Source organism: Citrus sinensis, chromosome 9 (genome assembly GCF_022201045.2).
Source record: "Citrus sinensis cultivar Valencia sweet orange chromosome 9, DVS_A1.0, whole genome shotgun sequence".
Classification (NCBI taxonomy): Eukaryota; Viridiplantae; Streptophyta; class Magnoliopsida; order Sapindales; family Rutaceae; genus Citrus; species Citrus sinensis.
Window position 1 is genome coordinate 7,568,894 of NC_068564.1, and position 18,111 is coordinate 7,587,004.

Here is an 18,111-nt window from a genome sequence, read left to right on the forward strand (position 1 = left end):
CCAAATAAAAAATTACGGATGGGAACAAAACTTCGTAATCCTGTAGTTGTAAAGACCAAGGGCGCTATGTCTAAAGCGAAATGTGTAGCAGAAAGCTCTAGAAAGTGTGGAAAATGTAGTCAGGTTGGGCATACAACACGAACTTGTCCTATTCAAGGAAATGATAACACCCAACTAAGGTATGTCCCAAGTTCTTTATCATGTGTTTAATCATTGCATTGTTGGATATTTCATTGCAAATAACTTTCGTGGTATTGATTTTAGTGTCGATGGAAATTGTTTTGCCGCATTCGATTCATCAAGCACCCAGAATCTTGGAGCCTTTGCTGGTGTCAATCCAACATTGTTAGGTCATGCAAGCAACCAATTTTCTAATGTATTTTATTGGTGTCCTCATTAAGCAGTGCCATTAAAATGAGTCAATATGTATTACCATTTGAATTCCACTATCATGTACCAACATGACAACCAGTTCAATATCAAATTATGAGATGTGAACACTGTTAACATGCATATGTTCATTATAGTTAAATAATGTCTCGGCCGATAATACATAACCATGTTATAAATTTAAAGATAATTCTCCATTAAAATTGATTTTACAACCATCGTAAGCAAGAAGACAAAAAAAGTCACGGTATGACCTCCCAACACGTTTCAAACAACTTACAAAAAAAAAAAAAAATAGTATGCAATCACTTGCATAATCATTCCCTAGTATGGTTCGATATCTAAGCGCGCGTTCTCGTGTTAGCTTTCTTCTTCTTACGAATATTGCCGCTTTGTTGGTGAAATGACTTTTGCACTTGAGAGGGTACAGGGTTCACCATTACAGCATGAATCGCAAACTGTGCATTGCTTAGTTCCAGCAATTTATCTCGATTTTGATTCAATGTAGAGTTAATTAGTTGAATGGCTAGCCTACCCCGTGTATCCTCAGATGTGTACTGGTCAATTTGAAAGGAAACTAATATTACTTTCATATAACTAATATGTTTTATAAAATTATGAAGTTAACAAAATTTTGAGTTCAACCATTAAACCAGTTTGGCATAGTCGTACCAAAGTTGACGATTTCTTCAGAATAAATTCTGGGCTGTCCATATAGTTTATCACATAAACCCCACAGTCATATCCATTCCTTTGCTTTGGAACTCCAATGCCCCGGTTGATTGGAAAGTCTTGAAACTTCACGTGTTGCATATTGCTTAGCAATTGGGGCTGCAGAATCCAATCCAAGGAATGTAGCTGTCGGCAATGTCGATAAAGAAAACAATATTATGGATATGAATATAACACAATATACATAACTGATAATGTTAAATAGATCACGAAAAAAATAAGAACATGATTAAGATACAATGCGCTTGGCTTGATCGTGCCGTCTTCTATTACTGCGGGGATTTGGAAGAGGATCCCATATTTCTGCACTTGTATTTCTGACATTCACGATCAGTAGGTACCAATGAGATGATTCATCGTTTATTGGCATATAAATCTGACATTTCAATTGTTAATGTCATACACCAAGCACACTAGTATAAACTGAAAAAGGTTAAAGGTTAAGAAAGTAACCTTTTGACACCTATGCACATGTTGCATAAAATTCTTTCCACATCTAGCTGCCCTTGCAAAATAATCCACCTCATCTCCGACCATTAGAACTGCTTGCTACACATAATAAAAACAACGTTGCATAAGGAAGTTGTCAATAAAGAAACCAAAACACAATACAACAAGTACCGGTGAGACTCACAGCATATCTTGTTGGTAAATACCAATTCATTGGCACATCTTTCTCCACCACCTGCTGAATGAGGGTGAGGTGATGCGCTTTTATAGAAATCACCTAAAAGTGATCATATTGATTCAGATATCTAATAACATATAATAAACGACAAACATATATTGTGACATCACCAAATGTTGAAACCTAATACCTCGCCACATAGATAAGCCCCCGGCAAAAGAGTCAATAAAGAATGTCGATTAAGAATTTCGCCGTAACTAGAAATAATGATTTCACTAAAGACAAAACACGGTAATTTTTTAGTCGTATAGCATAACAACTATATACAGAAAACTAATTTCAGTCTTCTGAATTTTACCTTCTGTCAGCCTCTTTGTTAAAAGCATATTGAAGAAGCTTCAATTCTTCCACCGTAACTGGATCATTGACTTGAAACAGACCAGCTTTATACTTGGGATTTGCTCCCCTGGACACTTGATCGTACGGTGAAAGTTGATATCGGCCTGGCCTACAATTCCTACTTGGTCGCGTTGGCAGGACACTGATACTAGTAGATGTTTGAGGTTCTTGCTTAAGTTGAACTGGTTCGTTTATATCCTTTATAAAAAATAAATTTATATGTAAGTTACTTCATAAGTGAGTTATCATCGAAATTAATTTAAGAAAACGACGTTATAAAATTGTACCTCATCTCGGAGATTAGGTGGTGGAATAGGGACAAAGTGGGTAGGATCTTTGCGAAATTCACCGATTCTTTCTCTTGTCCCCATCCAGCCCATTATTTTATCGAGGCTCAGGTTCAATCTGCGATCCACTATCCATTACCATTTTGTTTTTTCCATCAGTAGTTGGCTCGGTTTTTCTGACTAGACATGTCGGTTCTACTATTTTCAAGCTCGGAGATGGCGGGCATGGATCAGATCGTTGTTTTGATGGTGCACCAACCGGAGACTTTGATCTCAATTCCTCCAAAGACTTCTCAACCATTTCCATTCTCACATTGAACGAATCCATTTTGTGTTCAATTCTGTGGACACACTGTGTTAGTACCCTAAAAGCTTCCTCCATATTAACAGTGTTCGGCCCAGCATCTTCAGTTTGTTCAAAATGAGGGAAATTTCTTTCGAGCTGTAGAAAATTTGATTCACGCATTGGAACCTAAAATAAATATGCAAAACAATCATACATAATGACAATCAAAATATATTCAATTAACCGTAAACAAAATTAAATACATGTGTGAACAAGACAAAAAATAAAACAAACCTCAGTATTTAACACAGTTGCATTCTCAAGTCTTGAACCGAGAACCTTGATTAAACTAAAACAACCTCATGCCAGTTGATTTACGCGCTTGTTGGTACTAAAAATCATGATTTCATTATATATTAGGAGCGCTTGAATCTCCTTGCATTACCACACAAATCACAAACAGAAATCTTAATTATATCTTCTCATGGAGAGAACTCACTTTCTCAGTATGATCACACGTTCATTAGTCCACAGTTTGCTTCTTTCCTTAGTTATTGCAGCGGCAGCAAGCAACATTACAACAGACCAACAAGCTCTTCTAGCCCTGAAAGCTCATATATCTTATGATCATACCAATCTTTTTGCTCGAAATTGGACCTCCAGTACCTCTGTTTGTAGCTGGATTGGCATCACTTGTGATGTCAATAGCCATAGAGTCATAGGATTAAATATTTCTAGCTTCAATCTACAAGGCACCATCCCTCCTCAACTTGGAAACCTTTCTTCGCTTCAAACACTTGATCTTAGTCATAATAAGCTTTCGGGTAACATTCCCTCTTCTATCTTCAACATGCATACACTAAAATTACTTTATTTCAGTGATAACCAGCTCTTTGGTTCTTTGTCTTTCTTCATCTTCAACGTATCTTCCGTGACAACAATCGATTTGTCGATTAACGGACTTTCTGGTGAACTTCCAGCCAATATTTGCAAGTATCATGCTTATTTAAAAGAACCTTTTTTTGGATAAAAACATGTTTCATGGTAGAATTCCATCCACTTTATCAAAGTGCAAACAGCTGGAAGAGTTAAATTTGGGTTTCAATAATTTGTCGGGAGCCATACGAAAAGAAATCGGAAACTTGACTTAACTTAAAGAGATATATCTCAACGACAACAAACTCCACGGTATGTTTCCTGTATATATTATCTTTCTTAGATACTTTTTTTTAGAAAAGACTCTGTAAGAGAGATTTTTTTGCATCAATGTTTATTTTGCAGGTGAGATGCCGCGAGAAATTGGTAATCTTCCATATCTAGCACGTTTGGCATTTGCTACTAACAACCTCGTTGGTGTTGCGCCGGTTACAATCTTCAACATGTCAGCATTGAAAGAAATTTCTCTTCTAAATAACTCTCTGTCGGGAAGTCTTCCATCAAGAATAGACCTTTCACTTCCTAATGTTGAGACTCTTAACTTAGGGATTAATAGCTTTTCTGGAACCATCCCTAGTTCCATCACCAATGCTTCTAAGCTCTCAGATCTGGAGTTGGGGGTAAATTTATTTTCTGGGTTTATTCCGAACACATTTGTCAATATGGCTGACAATTACTTGACATCTTCAACTCCAGAATTGAGCTTTCTTTCATCTTTGGAAAATTGCAAGAAATTAAAAGTCTTGATCTTAACAGGCAATCCACTTGACGGCATCCTTCCAAAATCCATAGGTAATCTTTCGCTCTCTTTGGAAACAATTCTCATGGCCAATTGCAGTATTAGCGGCAACATTCCTCAAGTAGTTGGCAATTTAGGTAACTTGTTGGTCTTAGAATTAGGAGGCAATAATTTGACAGGACCAATTCCAATTACATTCAGCCAACTGCAAACACTCCAAGCTTTAGGTCTTACAAGGAATAAGCTGGCAGGACCAATCACAGACGAGCTTTGCCATCTAGCTAGGCTGCATAGCTTGGTCTTACAGGGTAATAAGTTTTCAGGATCTATCCCTTCATGTTTAGGTAATCTCACTTCTCTAAGGGTTCTTTACTTAGGGTTGAATAGATTTACCTCAGCCTTGCCCTCAACTATTTGGAACCTAAAAGACATCCTGTTCATTGACGTTTCATCAAATTCTTTGAATGGTCCTCTTTCTTAAGACATAGGAAATTTGAAAGTTTTGATAGGTCTAAATTTTTCAAGAAATAATTTATCAGGTGATATCCCAATCACTATTGGTGGTTTAAAAAATCTACAACAGATGTTCTTAGAATATAATAGACTGGAAGGCTCAATCCCTGAATCATTTGGTGACCTGTCAAGTCTGGAGGTTTTGGATTTGTCAAAAAATAAAATTTCTGGGGCTATTCCTGCATCCTTACAGAAACTCTTATATCTTAAACATTTAAATCTTTCCTTTAACAAACTAGAAGGAGAGATTCCAAGAGGAGGACCTTTTGCAAACCTCACGGCTAAGTCATTCATGGGAAATGAGTTATTGTGAGGCTTGCTAGATTTGCAAGTCTCACCATGCAAACCTAACAAGCCTAATACACATAAAAAAATCAAGGAAAATGCTTTTGCTAGTGATTATTCTGCCATTGAGTACTGCTCTAATTGTTGTAGTCACTCTTACTCTCAAGTGGAAACTGATTGAATGTTGGAAAAGTAGAACAGGACCGTCCAATGATGGTATCAATTCACCACAAGCAATAAGAAGGTTTTCATACCATGAACTTTTGCGAGCAACCGATAGATTTAGTGAAAACAACCTAATTGGCATAGGAAGTTTTGGCTCTATTTATGTAGCAAGACTTCAGGATGGGATGGAGGTTGCGGTAAAAGTTTTTCACCAACAATATGAAAGAGCATTGAAGAGTTTTGAGGATGAATGTGAAGTGATGAAAAGAATTCGTCATCGAAACCTTGTCAAAATCATCAGTAGTTGTTCGAATGATGATTTCAAAGCATTAATTATGAAATACATGCCTAATGGGAGCTTGGAGAATTGCTTGTATTCTGGCACTTGCATGTTGGATATTTTTCAGAGGTTAAATATAATGATAGATGTTGCATTAGCATTGGAATATCTCCATTTCGGTCATTCGACTCCTATAATTCATTGTGACTTGAAGCCTAGTAACGTATTGTTGGATGAAGATATGGTTGCTCATATAAGTGATTTTGGCATTGCAAAGCTCTTAAGTGGTGAAGATCAATTATCGATACAAATCCAAACCCTTGCTACAATAGGCTATATGGCACCAGGTTTGTTTGAATTTACAACTTATCCGTTATTTTCTATCATTTCAAACCTTCCAAATTATTGGTTTTTTCATGATCTTCTTTTCAAAATATTATTTATTGTTGTCTAATTCTATAATTAATTTGATTCCTAGAGTATGGCACAAAAGGAAGAGTATGTACAAGAGGTGATGTTTACAGCTACGGGATCATGTTAATGGAAATGTTTACCAAAAAAAAACTGACAGATGAAATTTTTATTGGAGAATTGAGCTTAAACCGGTGGATTAATGACTTGTTACCAGTTTCAGTCATGGAAGTTATTGATACAAATTTGCTACGTGGAGAAGAAAGATTTTTTGCTGCAAAGGAACAAATTTTGTTATCTGTCTTGAATTTGGCTACAGAATGTACAATAGAATCTAGGGATGGCAATGGGGCAGATATGGGTTGGATCTTCTCTGCTCTAGATCCAAATCCATAATAAAAATTAAGATCCGTATTTGCTCCAGATCCGTCATAAATCCATATTTTTCGCTCCATATCCAGATCCAAAAAGGAAATAAATATCTATATCTGCTCCAAATCCGAAAAAAAATTAAAATCCAAATCTGCTCTAAATCTGTCATGAATTCTAAAATTCAGTAATAAAAAAGTAATAATTTTTTAGATTGAAAATTGAAGGCTAAAATGTATTGATAACAAATAAATTATATAATTTTTCTCAAAAATATAATAAATATTGTAGCTTATACTTTTACACCAAAATAACAAATAAGAAAGATAATAAAATATTATTCAGAAGTAATTACAGGAGTAAGATCAATCTAATATTCTATTGTCTCATTCATCATTCTAATATCCACGATACACCTACCCTCATTCCTACAACATTAGATAATGACATATAAATTAAATATGATTTATATTCAATCCTTTATTATTTTTATTATGACTATATTTGACTAAATATATGAATAACTATATTCCTTAAAACTTATTTAGTCAATATAATAAAATAAATTGTCAGGTTATATTACTTAGCTTGCAATTTGAATATTGCATGTACATGCTTTGGGGCTGGCTGACCTTTAAATTTACAAAACTAACCTTTAAGTTTTAAGAGTTTAAATGCATGGTAAATACTACTAATATGCTATGAATAAAATTTATTATCATTATAATTCCACAATTGTTAAGAAACTTTTAAAATAATATAAAATTAAAAGATGAGTGGATATGGATATGGATTTAGATATTAAGATAGATCCAGATCTGCTCCAGAGCCGTCTTAGATCCGCACATCGATATCCAAATCCGATCCAAATCCATTTTAAACCGATCCGATTGGATTTGGATCACATGGATCTTGGATCAAATCCAACCCATTGCCATCCCTAATAGAATCACCCGAGAAGAGGATCAACGCAAGAGAAATAGTAAGTGGACTGTTGAAAATTAGAGACACGTTGGTTAAAAGTGTTGGATTGGTGAGAGTGCATGGTTAAAAACTTAAAATATTTAAACCTACTTTCTTTTCTTTCCGTTGACAAGAAATTTTAATTTTCTTTGTTATAAATATGCTCTTCAATGGTCGAGTATAAGAATATAATTTAATTTCCTTTAATATCTTGTCCAAAAAACTATAGCATCCATTTCAAAGCTTGCATAATTATTTCCAATGCCGAGTCCGATATATTATATGAGTGACTCATATTTGATGATATTATAATGTTATGGAACAAAAATTACTTTGCTTCTAGTAGTAAAAACTCCCTTGTAATTTTTGCTCTTTGTTGACATGTATAGCAACTAGAACGGTACACTTGAACAAAAATATTAGAATGTGATGCAAAACTTAACAAAATACAGTTACTTATAAATTTATATATATAGTCAAATGTCACGCCAAGTTTATTGTTATATCTTTGGGGGTGCTAATTAGTTCAACATGTGAAATTTTGTAGGGTGGTAAAAGAATAATTATTGAGTTCGAAATAATTAGTTATCAAGAAATGATGTTACGAATTTTAAAATAACTATTATTGGTCGTGGTGATAATTAAATTATGTTGTAGAAAGTGGCTTATGTTACGTTTCAAGATATGGAGTATGCATTTGTTAAATTTTATTGTTAAATAGACGTGTAACGACCATTATGGATGGAGACTTAAAACTTTCACACATTTCCTTTAATTTTTTTTTTAATTTCCCTATTGATACATTTTAGATTAAGAGACATAGAGAAAAAAAAAAAGAAGAGATAACAACAAATTAGCAAGTGCAAATCTAATGAGCTCTATACTTCTATTACGGTGTCAATGATAAATTCTATTGCGGGGTTAGCTATATATTAGGGTTAATTAATGGTTGATGGATTAAGATTTATGAAATAAATTGCCTATAAAATATAAAATTAATCCCAAATGAGGTCTTAAATGCCACTTTTGCCACGTTAACGTATGTGGTGTATATTCAATTCTAATAGTTTTTTTTTTAATTTAAATTTTAACATTTTTTTTATGATTAACAAATTTAACATTTTTCTAAATATTCCTAACACAAGATTTTGTTGGTGGTAAACACTCGTACTTGCGGCATGACTTTAACATTTAAAAATAACTAAAGATGACAATTAAGATGTGAATGTGAGCTTTGTGCTTTAGACTTGATGATAAAGATCACAGAAAAAGTATATAGGGACATTTAATTGAATTATTGAAACTTTCTTTATTATTATTTTTATTCCATTTCAATCAATGGGAAAAGTATGTAGTGACATTTAGGGTGCATTTGAGATTGAGATGCTGTAACTTTTAAGCTGCAGCTGATATAGAAACAAAATTGTAACTATGAAACAAAAGTTAATAATATATAGTAAATATAAATTTTAAATAATAATTTTGATAAAATTATTAAAAATATAATAGATTCTCCATTATACAAGTGAAAAATTATATCAACATAACTTTCAAGCTACAACAGTTAGTGTTTAACAAACACTTTACTGCTGTAACTTTTAAGCTACAGTTGTTCAACCTCAATCCCAAGCACAACCTTAATTGAATTATTGAAACTTTCCTTATTATTATTATTCCATTTCAATCAACGGTTATACGGTTATTCAGAGGGTGAGTGATGGTCAAGCAAGTTCTCCGTTCTCCTTGTGACAGAGAAAGGTTATGATACTAAACTGATGCAGCAGGTGTTTAATGTTATAATATTTCGTTGATTTTTTAGAATAGTTGAATAAAGTAACAATTTAAATTCATGTTAATTCAAAAGAATATTGTGAACCTAGGGGATTAAGACTCATTAATTTTGCAGAATGTTGAGAATTAACTAAGCTCAAAAACTCAAACAGAGCATTGGAAACTATAAATATTAGTGAATTAAGATCTAGAGTTTATTCCAAGAAATAAATTAATAATAGATAATTAGAGTCTGCTTGTAAAAGTTACAAAAGATACTTAATCTTAATTTAATTAGAAAACTTATTTTAATATGACTCATAGCTAAATTAGGAATACAGCTTAAATAAGGTATGTCTGAATAATGAAACTCTAAATAGGCAATCAAATTAAACCAAAATACAAATTAATTAAAATATTCCTAAAATATTATAAATTTCAATCTAATTAGGATTTCTTCATTTTCTTGCTCTGCATCAAAATTCTAACAGTTTTTTTTGTTATACTTCAAATTTTAACTTTTTTTTTTTATGATTAACAAATTTAAACATTTTTTTTTCCAGTATTCCCAACACCAAATTTTGTTGGTGGTAAACGCTCGCACTTGCGGCCTGACTTAAACATTTTAAAATAACTAAAGATGATAATTAGGATGTGACTGTGAGCTTAATTTATGCTTTAAGACTTGATAACAAAGATGGATAGAAAAAGTATGTAGGGACATTTAATTGAATTATTGAAACTTTTATTATTATTATTCCATTTCAATCAACGGGTATACGTTTATTCAATGTATTTCTCCATTTGAGTTTTCAGGCTTGTCTGTCAGAAGCATTTTATAAGTTTGCCGAAATGGAAGCAAGACATGCATGCAGAAGAAGCAGCTTAGACTTATTCTAAAGATCAAGTTTATTTAAGCGAGTGTTAATCTACCTTTTTGCGTCATAACTAAATATGTCGCGTTTTGTTGTTCTGCTTCTGCATACGGCTCTGTCCAAAATTGCTTTATCATCCAGCATTTATCTATATGCCCTTTGGAAGAATGTAGTCGTGCGGTAAACAAAAAATAACACACAAGATTTTATGTGGTTTTATGTTTTGGCCTACATCCATGGGAGCAATTATCTCCAACCCACATGTACGTGAAGTATTACATGACTTTCCTTACAATATCAGCAAAGCCTTATTAAAGGTTGTTTTTGGTGAATAATAACATAAGGAGATGTGGATCTTATGAACATTAGAGAGTTTTCTAAAAGAAGAATATGGGAAAAGGCTTCTTTGGAAGATGAGAGGACGAAGATCTTGCATGAAGGTATAAAAATAAAGAAAGAAAATGATGAAATAGCCTCTTAAGAAATCAGATCTAGAAAAAGAGCCTCCAAGAGTTAGGATAAAGCAAACTAAGATACATGAAATAGCCAAAATCTACCATGGAGGTATAAAAATAGAGAAAGAAGTCCTCGATATGGAGGAAGAAGAAGATTAAACAGTCTCTCAACAAATCAAATCTAGAAAAAGGGCTTAGAGATGGATAGAGCAAAAGAGAGAGAGCTCTCTATCAAAATTGAACATGCAGAGTTCATGTAGGAGTGTTCCTAAGGGTATTTCGGTAATTTTGGACAATTTACGAATTTTACTGATTTGTCCTTCGCAAGTGAGGTTATTTTAGTATTTTTGCCTTTGGTCCTTTAATGGTGACATGTGTGACCTTGGGAAGAAAGAAAATCTTTAGCCTCTATAGCTGGCCACGTGGCAAGCCCTCAACATTATGGTCTTGTTACTTTTTAGGGGCATTAAAGGATAACTGACTTGAGCCCCTTTTATTGCTTTGGTCAAAGAATATTTATTCCTATTGACTCCTTCTTTTAAGTCAAAAAAGAGGATACTTTATTCTTTCCCATGATGGTATGCATTGTTTATGTGTTGGCTATAATTACTAAATTTGAGTTTTGATGATACCACTTAGTGTTGAACGTATTTATCAAAACTGTCCTTTTTCCCAAGGAGCTTATCTTCTAACTCTTTGAGAGTTATACTGTCGTTCAATCAAACAAGCTAACTCTAATTTGATTTACTTTCTTTAACCACATATCATCAAGTCATTAGTCTATGTCAGCATCAAAATTTTCCCCAAACATATATTAAGAATAAAATATGTATGTATTATATACTTATCAATAGGTTATTTGAACTCACTAAATTTTTTGCCACATCCATCTTAAAAAATAATTTTTTTTAATAATTTCCCATTAATCTGTCTTCTTCTCTATCTCATTGTATGTGTATGTTCTCTCTCTACCATCACTTCTTGCAAATTAATCTCTCACTTTTATTCACTTCTGGCCATTATTTTTCTTCTTTATTTCCACTCTTTGTGTCACTTGAATTCGGACATTTGTTGATTATACTTTCAAATTGGCATTAAAATTTATAACTTTAGCCAATTCCTAAAACAAACAGTTTTATTCAAAGAGGTTTTAAGATGGATGTGGCAAAAAAATAAATATTTTTTTAATAATTTCCCATTAATATGTCTTCTTCTCTATCTCATTGTATGTGTATGTTCTCTCTCCACCATCACTTCTTGCAAATTAATCTCTCACTTTTACTCACTTCTGGCCATGGATTATTTTTCTTCTTCATTTCCACTCTTTGTGTCACTTGAATTCGGACATTTGTCGATTATACTTTCTAATTGGCATTAAATTTTATAACTTTGGCCAATTCCTAAAACAAACAATTCTATTCAAAGAGGTTTGAGCTGACAAATTGGGAGAGAAAATATGAAGTTAATTAGGTAATTTTATCAAAATTATTTTTATAATAAATATTTAATTAAAGAAGAGAGTGTAGAGAATTATCCACTCCACACAAATCTTAAGTTGAAGTAATTATTTAGAGAATATTGAGAGAAGTCAATTTGACTTTGCTTTTCGTTTTTTCCCCCTTAGATCAATTTGAGATGGCTTGAGAATTGACATCACTCCGGCTTATCTCTCACTTGATAGACAAGAAGCCCTCGTTCCTTAAGCTGTCTTCACTGCATATTCAAATCTTATATGTCACTTTTTTTACTGTTTTAGAAATTGATTCGGGCATCATTTTCCGAAAAACAAAAGATAAAAAATTTTTCTGGCTTGATACCGACGCAATTAAGGACCTGTAAATAATGATACAACTTGTGCTATCTTCAATACATTTTCAATTAAAGCTTCTATTATTGCTGAGAGCATACTCATAAGCTCAGATTATGAATCTCAGGGAAGCCTTGAATATTTGTTCATCTCCACCACTTTTTGGTTATGTAATAACTACTCTTTCACCTTCTCCCTTGTTTAGGGGAAGATGAAGCCAAAACTTCTAGCGACGCCAACGTAGCAGCACAGAAACATTTCGAGCAACTTCAACACATACGCACCTCATGATTATTTAGAACAAAGTTATGGTCAGGCACATCTTCGTTTTATTGTAATTATAAATATTACTAGATTGTAACGTAATTCAAAATAAGAAAGTCATAGTCTTCTTATTCAGTTGATTCCATCTTATTTGTTTAATAGAATAAGCTAAAAAAATAAAAATAAAAAGTTACCATGCGACTTAATATTTATTTCTTTGCTTTAATAAAATTTATGAATTCAAGAAAAGTGCTTTTTGTTCTTTCGTTATCTCGCAACAATCCTCACAATCATAACTTTCCGTTCATTTTACAGACCCTCCTTCCATCCTCCATGTCACTATCCAATTGCACCCGTAACAAGTCAATCTTCAACTCTCAAAACGTTATTTTAAAATTCCGAACCAAAATACTTGCATAATCAAAGCCGATGGCTACAAACATGTATATGCTGTCTTATACAACATGTATATGCGTAAGACATATCATATATGCATATATAGTAAAGAACGCAGAAATGCAGCAGATATACTGATATGTAAGCTGTTGAATATGAACTACTAATCAGTTTATAGTCAAGTGCTACAAGTCGGTTGAAGATTTGTCAATACCATGACATGTCGGCTGAAAGTCCTGAGAAAGCTATATGACAAGAATATCATGTCATCTGTGTGTGCAAGAAAGACATGTGACTTCGCACGTGATTCACTTAAACGAAACGGTTGCTTGAACTGTCGTTTTATCAGTTAGAAGAAACGAGATGAAGACACGTGGCTTGGAGGCTTATCAGAAGTCTGTTAAGCCGTTAATTAGCGCGGGAAACTGCTGATCTTCGTCACTGAACACAGAGGAAGCTTGTTGGTGATTGAGAGTCCATCTTGATTGAGCATTGCCTATATATATAGCCGGGTACTTTGGAATAGGCTAGTTGTCATGTGTGGTTAGCTTCTCTAAATAAGCTTGTACTCTGTAAGACACTCATTCAATACAAACTTGGATTCATCCTTTCACAGTGGACGTAGGCTTCCATAGCCGAACCACTATAAGCTTTCTGTGCGTATTCTTTCTATTCTTAAATTCTTTCATTGTTTTGCGTTGGTTCTTTGATTGTTTAAGCATCCTGTAACTAAGTATATATCACCTTAGTTTTAGATACAAGAACCCTTCTTTGAGTGGATCTTGGTGTGCTATCATCAGTTCTTTACTGGTCTTTGGCACAACAAATTGGTATCAGAGCCTCTCTCTGAAATTCTTGGTCTAAAATGACTGGTCCTAAACTTGAAGTAGAAAAGTTTACAGGTGAAAATGACTTTCACCTTTGGAGACTCAAGATGAAAGCATTGTTGGTACATCAAGGCCTAGATGAAGCCCTTGCCGAAGTCACATCATCCAAGAAACCCAGAAAGATATCAGAGGATGATCTTCCAGATGTGCTTGATAGGGCTCATAGTGCAATTATCTTGAGTCTTGGAGATGGTGTACTCAGAGAAATGGGAGGAGAGACAACAACTGCTGGATTGTGGAAAAAGATTGAAGACTTGTATACCAAAAAGTCCATGGCTAAGAGGTTAGCCACTAAAAAGAAGCTTTACACATTGCAAATGGATGAGGGATCATCAATCTCTGATTACATTGATGCCTTTAACAAGATCATTTTGGATCTTGAAGACATTAATGTAAAGATCGATGATGAAGATAAAGCCATGATTCTGTTGTGCTCTTTACCAAGCTCTTATGAGCACCTGGTTGACACTCTCATGTATGGGAGACAGTCTCTCTCGATGGTGGATGTGAAAGAGACATTGAGCTCCAAGGCTGCAATCAAGAAAGAAACAAGTCATGGGGAAGGATTGACAGTAAGAGGGAGGCCAGAAAAGAGAGAAGGTAGTAAAGGAAAGAAGAAAAGATCCAAGTCCAGACCCAAGAATATGAAGTGCTTCCATTGCCACAAGGAAGGTCACTTCAAGAAAGACTGTCTAGAGAAGAAATATAAAAGCAAAGAAACAAAAGAGAAGACTGGTGATGCTGCTGTTGTATTAGAAGGACAAGAATCTGATGGTTATGACTCTGCTGGAGTTCTCATAGTCTTTGATGGTGCATCTAGAGGTAACTGGGTATTAGATTCTAGTTGTTCATTCCATATGTACCCTAATAAAAACTTCTTTAAGAACTATGAAACCTATGATGGTGGGATAGTTGTAATGGGAAATGATGCTAGTTGTAAGGTAATTGGCAGGGGCACCATTAAACTGAAAATGCTTGATGGCACAATAAGAGAATTAACAAATGTTAGACATGTCCCTGATTTAAAGAGAAACTTGATTTCTCTCGGCATGCTTGACAGAATGGGGTGTGTTATCAAGCTTGAGTTAGGTACTTTAAAGGTGCTGAAAGGGTCTATAGTGTTGATGAAAGGAAACTTAGACAATGGCTTGTATGTACTTCAAGGGTCTATAGTTACAGGAGATGTTGGAGTTTCAAACCAAAATCTAAATAAAACTTTATTGTGGCACTTTAGATTAGGCCATATGAGTGAGAGAGGCTTGAGAGAACTATCAAAATAGGGAGTCTTGGGTGAAAATAAACTAGAGCCCTTGGAATTTTGTGAGGAATGTATCCTAGGCAAATCCTCAAGAGTTAAATTCAGCACTGATGCACATGTTTCAAGAGGAACTCTAGAGTATATACATGCTGATCTGTAGGGACTTGCACAGACAACATCCTTAGGAGGGGCAAGGTACTTTTTATCTCTAATTGATGACTATTCCAGAATGGTTTAGGTGTATGTACTGAAAAATAAAGATGAAGTGTTTGAACAATTCAAAAACTGGAAAACACTGATTGAAACTCAGACTAACATGAAGGTTAAGAAACTCAGAACTGATAATGGCTTAGAATTCTGCAACAAAAGGTTTGAAGATTTTTGCAGTAAGCATGGAGTCATGAGGCAAAGAACAGTAAGATATACACCTCAGCAAAATGGATTAGCTGAGAGGATGAACAGAATCTTAGTTGACAAATTAAGGTGTATGCTCAGTCACTTTAAACTACCCATGTCATTATGGGCTGAGGCTCTATCAACAACTTGTCACATTGTGAACAGAAGGACTTCAACTGGGATTAACTTCAAAACACCATATGAACTCTGGTATGGTAAACCAGCAGATTATTCTAGCTTGAAGATCTTTGGCTGTCCAGCATATGCTCACATCAAACAAGGTAAATTAGAGCCCAGGGCATTGAAGTGTGTATTTCTTGGTTACCCTGAAGGAGTAAAGGGGTATAAACTATGGTGCATAGACATGAAGCCTTCAAAAGCAATCATCAACAGAGATGTAGTATTTAATGAAGCTGAGATGCTCCAACACTCAGCATCATTAAAAACTACCAATGCAGAACTGAAAAGATAAAGATGAAAGATCTTATCTTGAGGTGGAGCTGTCAAACTCAAACCAGAAACAGAAGACAAGATTAGAGGCTGGAGAAGTAACAGACATGGAAATACATGATACTGAAAATGAAACAGCAAGTGATCAGCAAAGAAGTGAAGATTATCAGTTAGTGAGGGACAGAGAAAAAAGAGTAATAAGACCTCTTAGAAGATATGCATATGCAGATCTAATTGCATTTGCATTAACAACAGCACATGAAATAGCAGCAGATGAACCTAGAACATACTCAAAAGCAATTAACAGTGATAAGGCAGAAGAATGGATTAAGGCTATGGATGAGGAAATGATGTCTTTGAAAAAGAATCATACCTGGAATCTCATTGAAAGACCAGCAAACAAAATAGTAGTAGGGTGCAAATGGATCTACAGGATTAAGAAGGGAATACTAGATGTTGAGCCACAAAGATACAAAGCCAGGCTGGTTGCAAAAGGCTTCACTCAGAAAGAGGGAGTTGACCTTACATAAGTTTTCTCCCCAGTGGTAAGACATGCTTCCTTGAGGATCCTATTATCTCTAGTGGCTGTACAAGACATGCATCTTGAACAAATGGATATGAAGAGTGCCTTATTGCATGGTGAAATAGATGAGATGATAGTGATGTTACAACCTGAAAGGTATGAGGATTAAGAAAAGGTTGATCATGTATGTCATCTGAGGAAGTCACTATATGGATTAAAACAGTCTCCAAGACTGTACCTAAGATTTGACAAGTTTATGTCAGAACATGGTTTTCAAAGGAGCAGCTTTAACTGTTGTGTTACTTTAAAACCATAGGAGGTGGTGACAAGATCTATCTGCTGCTCTATGTAGACGACATGTTAATAGCTTGTAAGGAGATGGAGTTCATCAATGAATTGAAACAGCAGCTGAGCAATACATTTGAGATGAAGGATCTGGGTGCTGCAAAGAAGATCATTGGTGTTCAGCTGAAGAGAGACAGAAAGAATGGTATCCTAAGCCTAACACAGCACAAATACATTAGGAAAGTACTTGAGAAATTCAATATGGATAAATGTAAACCTGTACAGACACCATTGCCCTTTCATTTCAGACTGTCCTGTCAGCAGTGTCTAAACTCTGATGTTGAAAAGGCTGAAATGAATAAATTTCCATATTCAAGTGCTGTTGGATGTTTGATGTACGCAATGGTCCTGACTAGGCCTGATCTCTCTCATGCAGTGAGTGTAGTAAGCAGGTATATGGCAAACCCAGGTAAAGATCATTGGAGGACTGTTGTATGGATCTTAAGATACCTTGCTGGTACAACTGGTTATGGTTTGATCTATGGAGCTGAGAAATATATAGAGGTTAGTGTGGAGGGCTATGTAGATGCAGATTATGCTGGAGATCTAGATAAAAGAAGGTTTTTGACTGGTTTTCTGTTTATGCTTAATGGCTGCACCATAAACTGGAAAGCTTCACTGCAAAGTGTTGTTGCTCTGTTAACAACTGAGCATAATATACAGCAGTTGCAGAGGCAATCAAAGAAGCTATCTTGCTCAGAGGGATGGTGACAGAACTATGATTTGAACAAAAACAAATTACAGTTCATTGTGATAGCCAAAGTGTTATATGTCTGAGTAAGAACCAGATACATCATGAAAAAACGAAGCATATTGATATCAAGCTTCACTTTGTCAGATTGGAAATATCAAAGGGCGTGATTAAGCTGGCTAAAATACACACTGATAACAACATTGCTGACATGCTCACCAAAGCTGTACCAGGAGCTAAGTTTGAGTTCTGTTTGAACTCAACTGGCATCTGCAGGGTATAGACTGCAGAAAAGAAGTGGAAGGGTGAACTTGAGGAATGGATGATTTGAGTTCAAGGTGGAGAATGTTGAATATGAACTACTAATCAGTTTATAGTCAAGTGCTACAAGTCGGTTGAAGATTTGTCAATACCATGACATGTCGGCTGAAAGTCCTGAGAAAGCTATATGACAAGAATATCATGTCATCTGTGTGTGCAAGAAAGACATGTGACTTCGCACGTGATTCACTTAAACGAAACGGCTACTTGAACTGTCGTTTTATCACTTAGAAGAAACGAGATGAAGACACGTGGCTTGGAGGCTTATCAGAAGTCTGTTAAGCCGTTAA

The 18,111-nt window shown here is 34.7% G+C and overlaps 3 protein-coding genes across 3 annotated transcripts; 2 read left to right on the forward strand and 1 right to left on the reverse strand.

Moving 5' to 3' along the window:
- Nucleotides 1–1,708: 1,708 nt before the first annotated feature.
- On the reverse strand, nt 1,709–2,631 carry LOC127899814 (uncharacterized). The gene is made up of 4 exons (XM_052433941.1): nt 2,437–2,631; nt 2,109–2,347; nt 1,941–2,007; nt 1,709–1,849 (listed from the first exon to the last, which is right to left on the reverse strand). The coding sequence occupies exons 1-4, from the start codon at nt 2,527–2,529 to the stop codon at nt 1,709–1,711; spliced, it is 540 nt and encodes a 179-aa protein (XP_052289901.1). The 5' UTR covers nt 2,530–2,631.
- Nucleotides 2,632–4,008: 1,377 nt separating this feature from the next.
- LOC107178547 (receptor kinase-like protein Xa21) lies at nt 4,009–5,223 on the forward strand. The gene is made up of 2 exons (XM_015533868.2): nt 4,009–4,741; nt 4,937–5,223. Exons 1-2 carry the CDS (start codon nt 4,009–4,011, stop codon nt 5,221–5,223), a joined length of 1,020 nt encoding a protein of 339 aa, XP_015389354.2.
- Nucleotides 5,224–5,293: 70 nt separating this feature from the next.
- Nucleotides 5,294–6,447, forward strand: LOC107178546 (receptor kinase-like protein Xa21). Its single transcript, XM_052433942.1, has 2 exons — nt 5,294–5,987; nt 6,119–6,447. The coding sequence occupies exons 1-2, from the start codon at nt 5,294–5,296 to the stop codon at nt 6,445–6,447; spliced, it is 1,023 nt and encodes a 340-aa protein (XP_052289902.1).
- The last annotated feature ends 11,664 nt before the right edge of the window (nt 6,448–18,111 follow it).

Coding starts and splice junctions, on each gene's coding strand:
- LOC127899814 (XM_052433941.1), bottom strand. CDS start 2,529: ATGGGCTGGATGGGGACAAGAGAAAGAATCGGTGAATTTCGCAAAGAT. Junction 2,348..2,436: donor CACCTAATCTCCGAGATGAG/GTACAATTTTAT, acceptor TTTTTTATAAAG/GATATAAACGAACCAGTTCA. Junction 2,008..2,108: donor AACAAAGAGGCTGACAGAAG/GTAAAATTCAGA, acceptor CATTATTTCTAG/TTACGGCGAAATTCTTAATC.
- LOC107178547 (XM_015533868.2), top strand. CDS start 4,009: ATGCCGCGAGAAATTGGTAATCTTCCATATCTAGCACGTTTGGCATTT. Junction 4,742..4,936: donor ATCTATCCCTTCATGTTTAG/GTAATCTCACTT, acceptor ATAATTTATCAG/GTGATATCCCAATCACTATT.
- LOC107178546 (XM_052433942.1), top strand. CDS start 5,294: ATGCTTTTGCTAGTGATTATTCTGCCATTGAGTACTGCTCTAATTGTT. Junction 5,988..6,118: donor AATAGGCTATATGGCACCAG/GTTTGTTTGAAT, acceptor TTTGATTCCTAG/AGTATGGCACAAAAGGAAGA.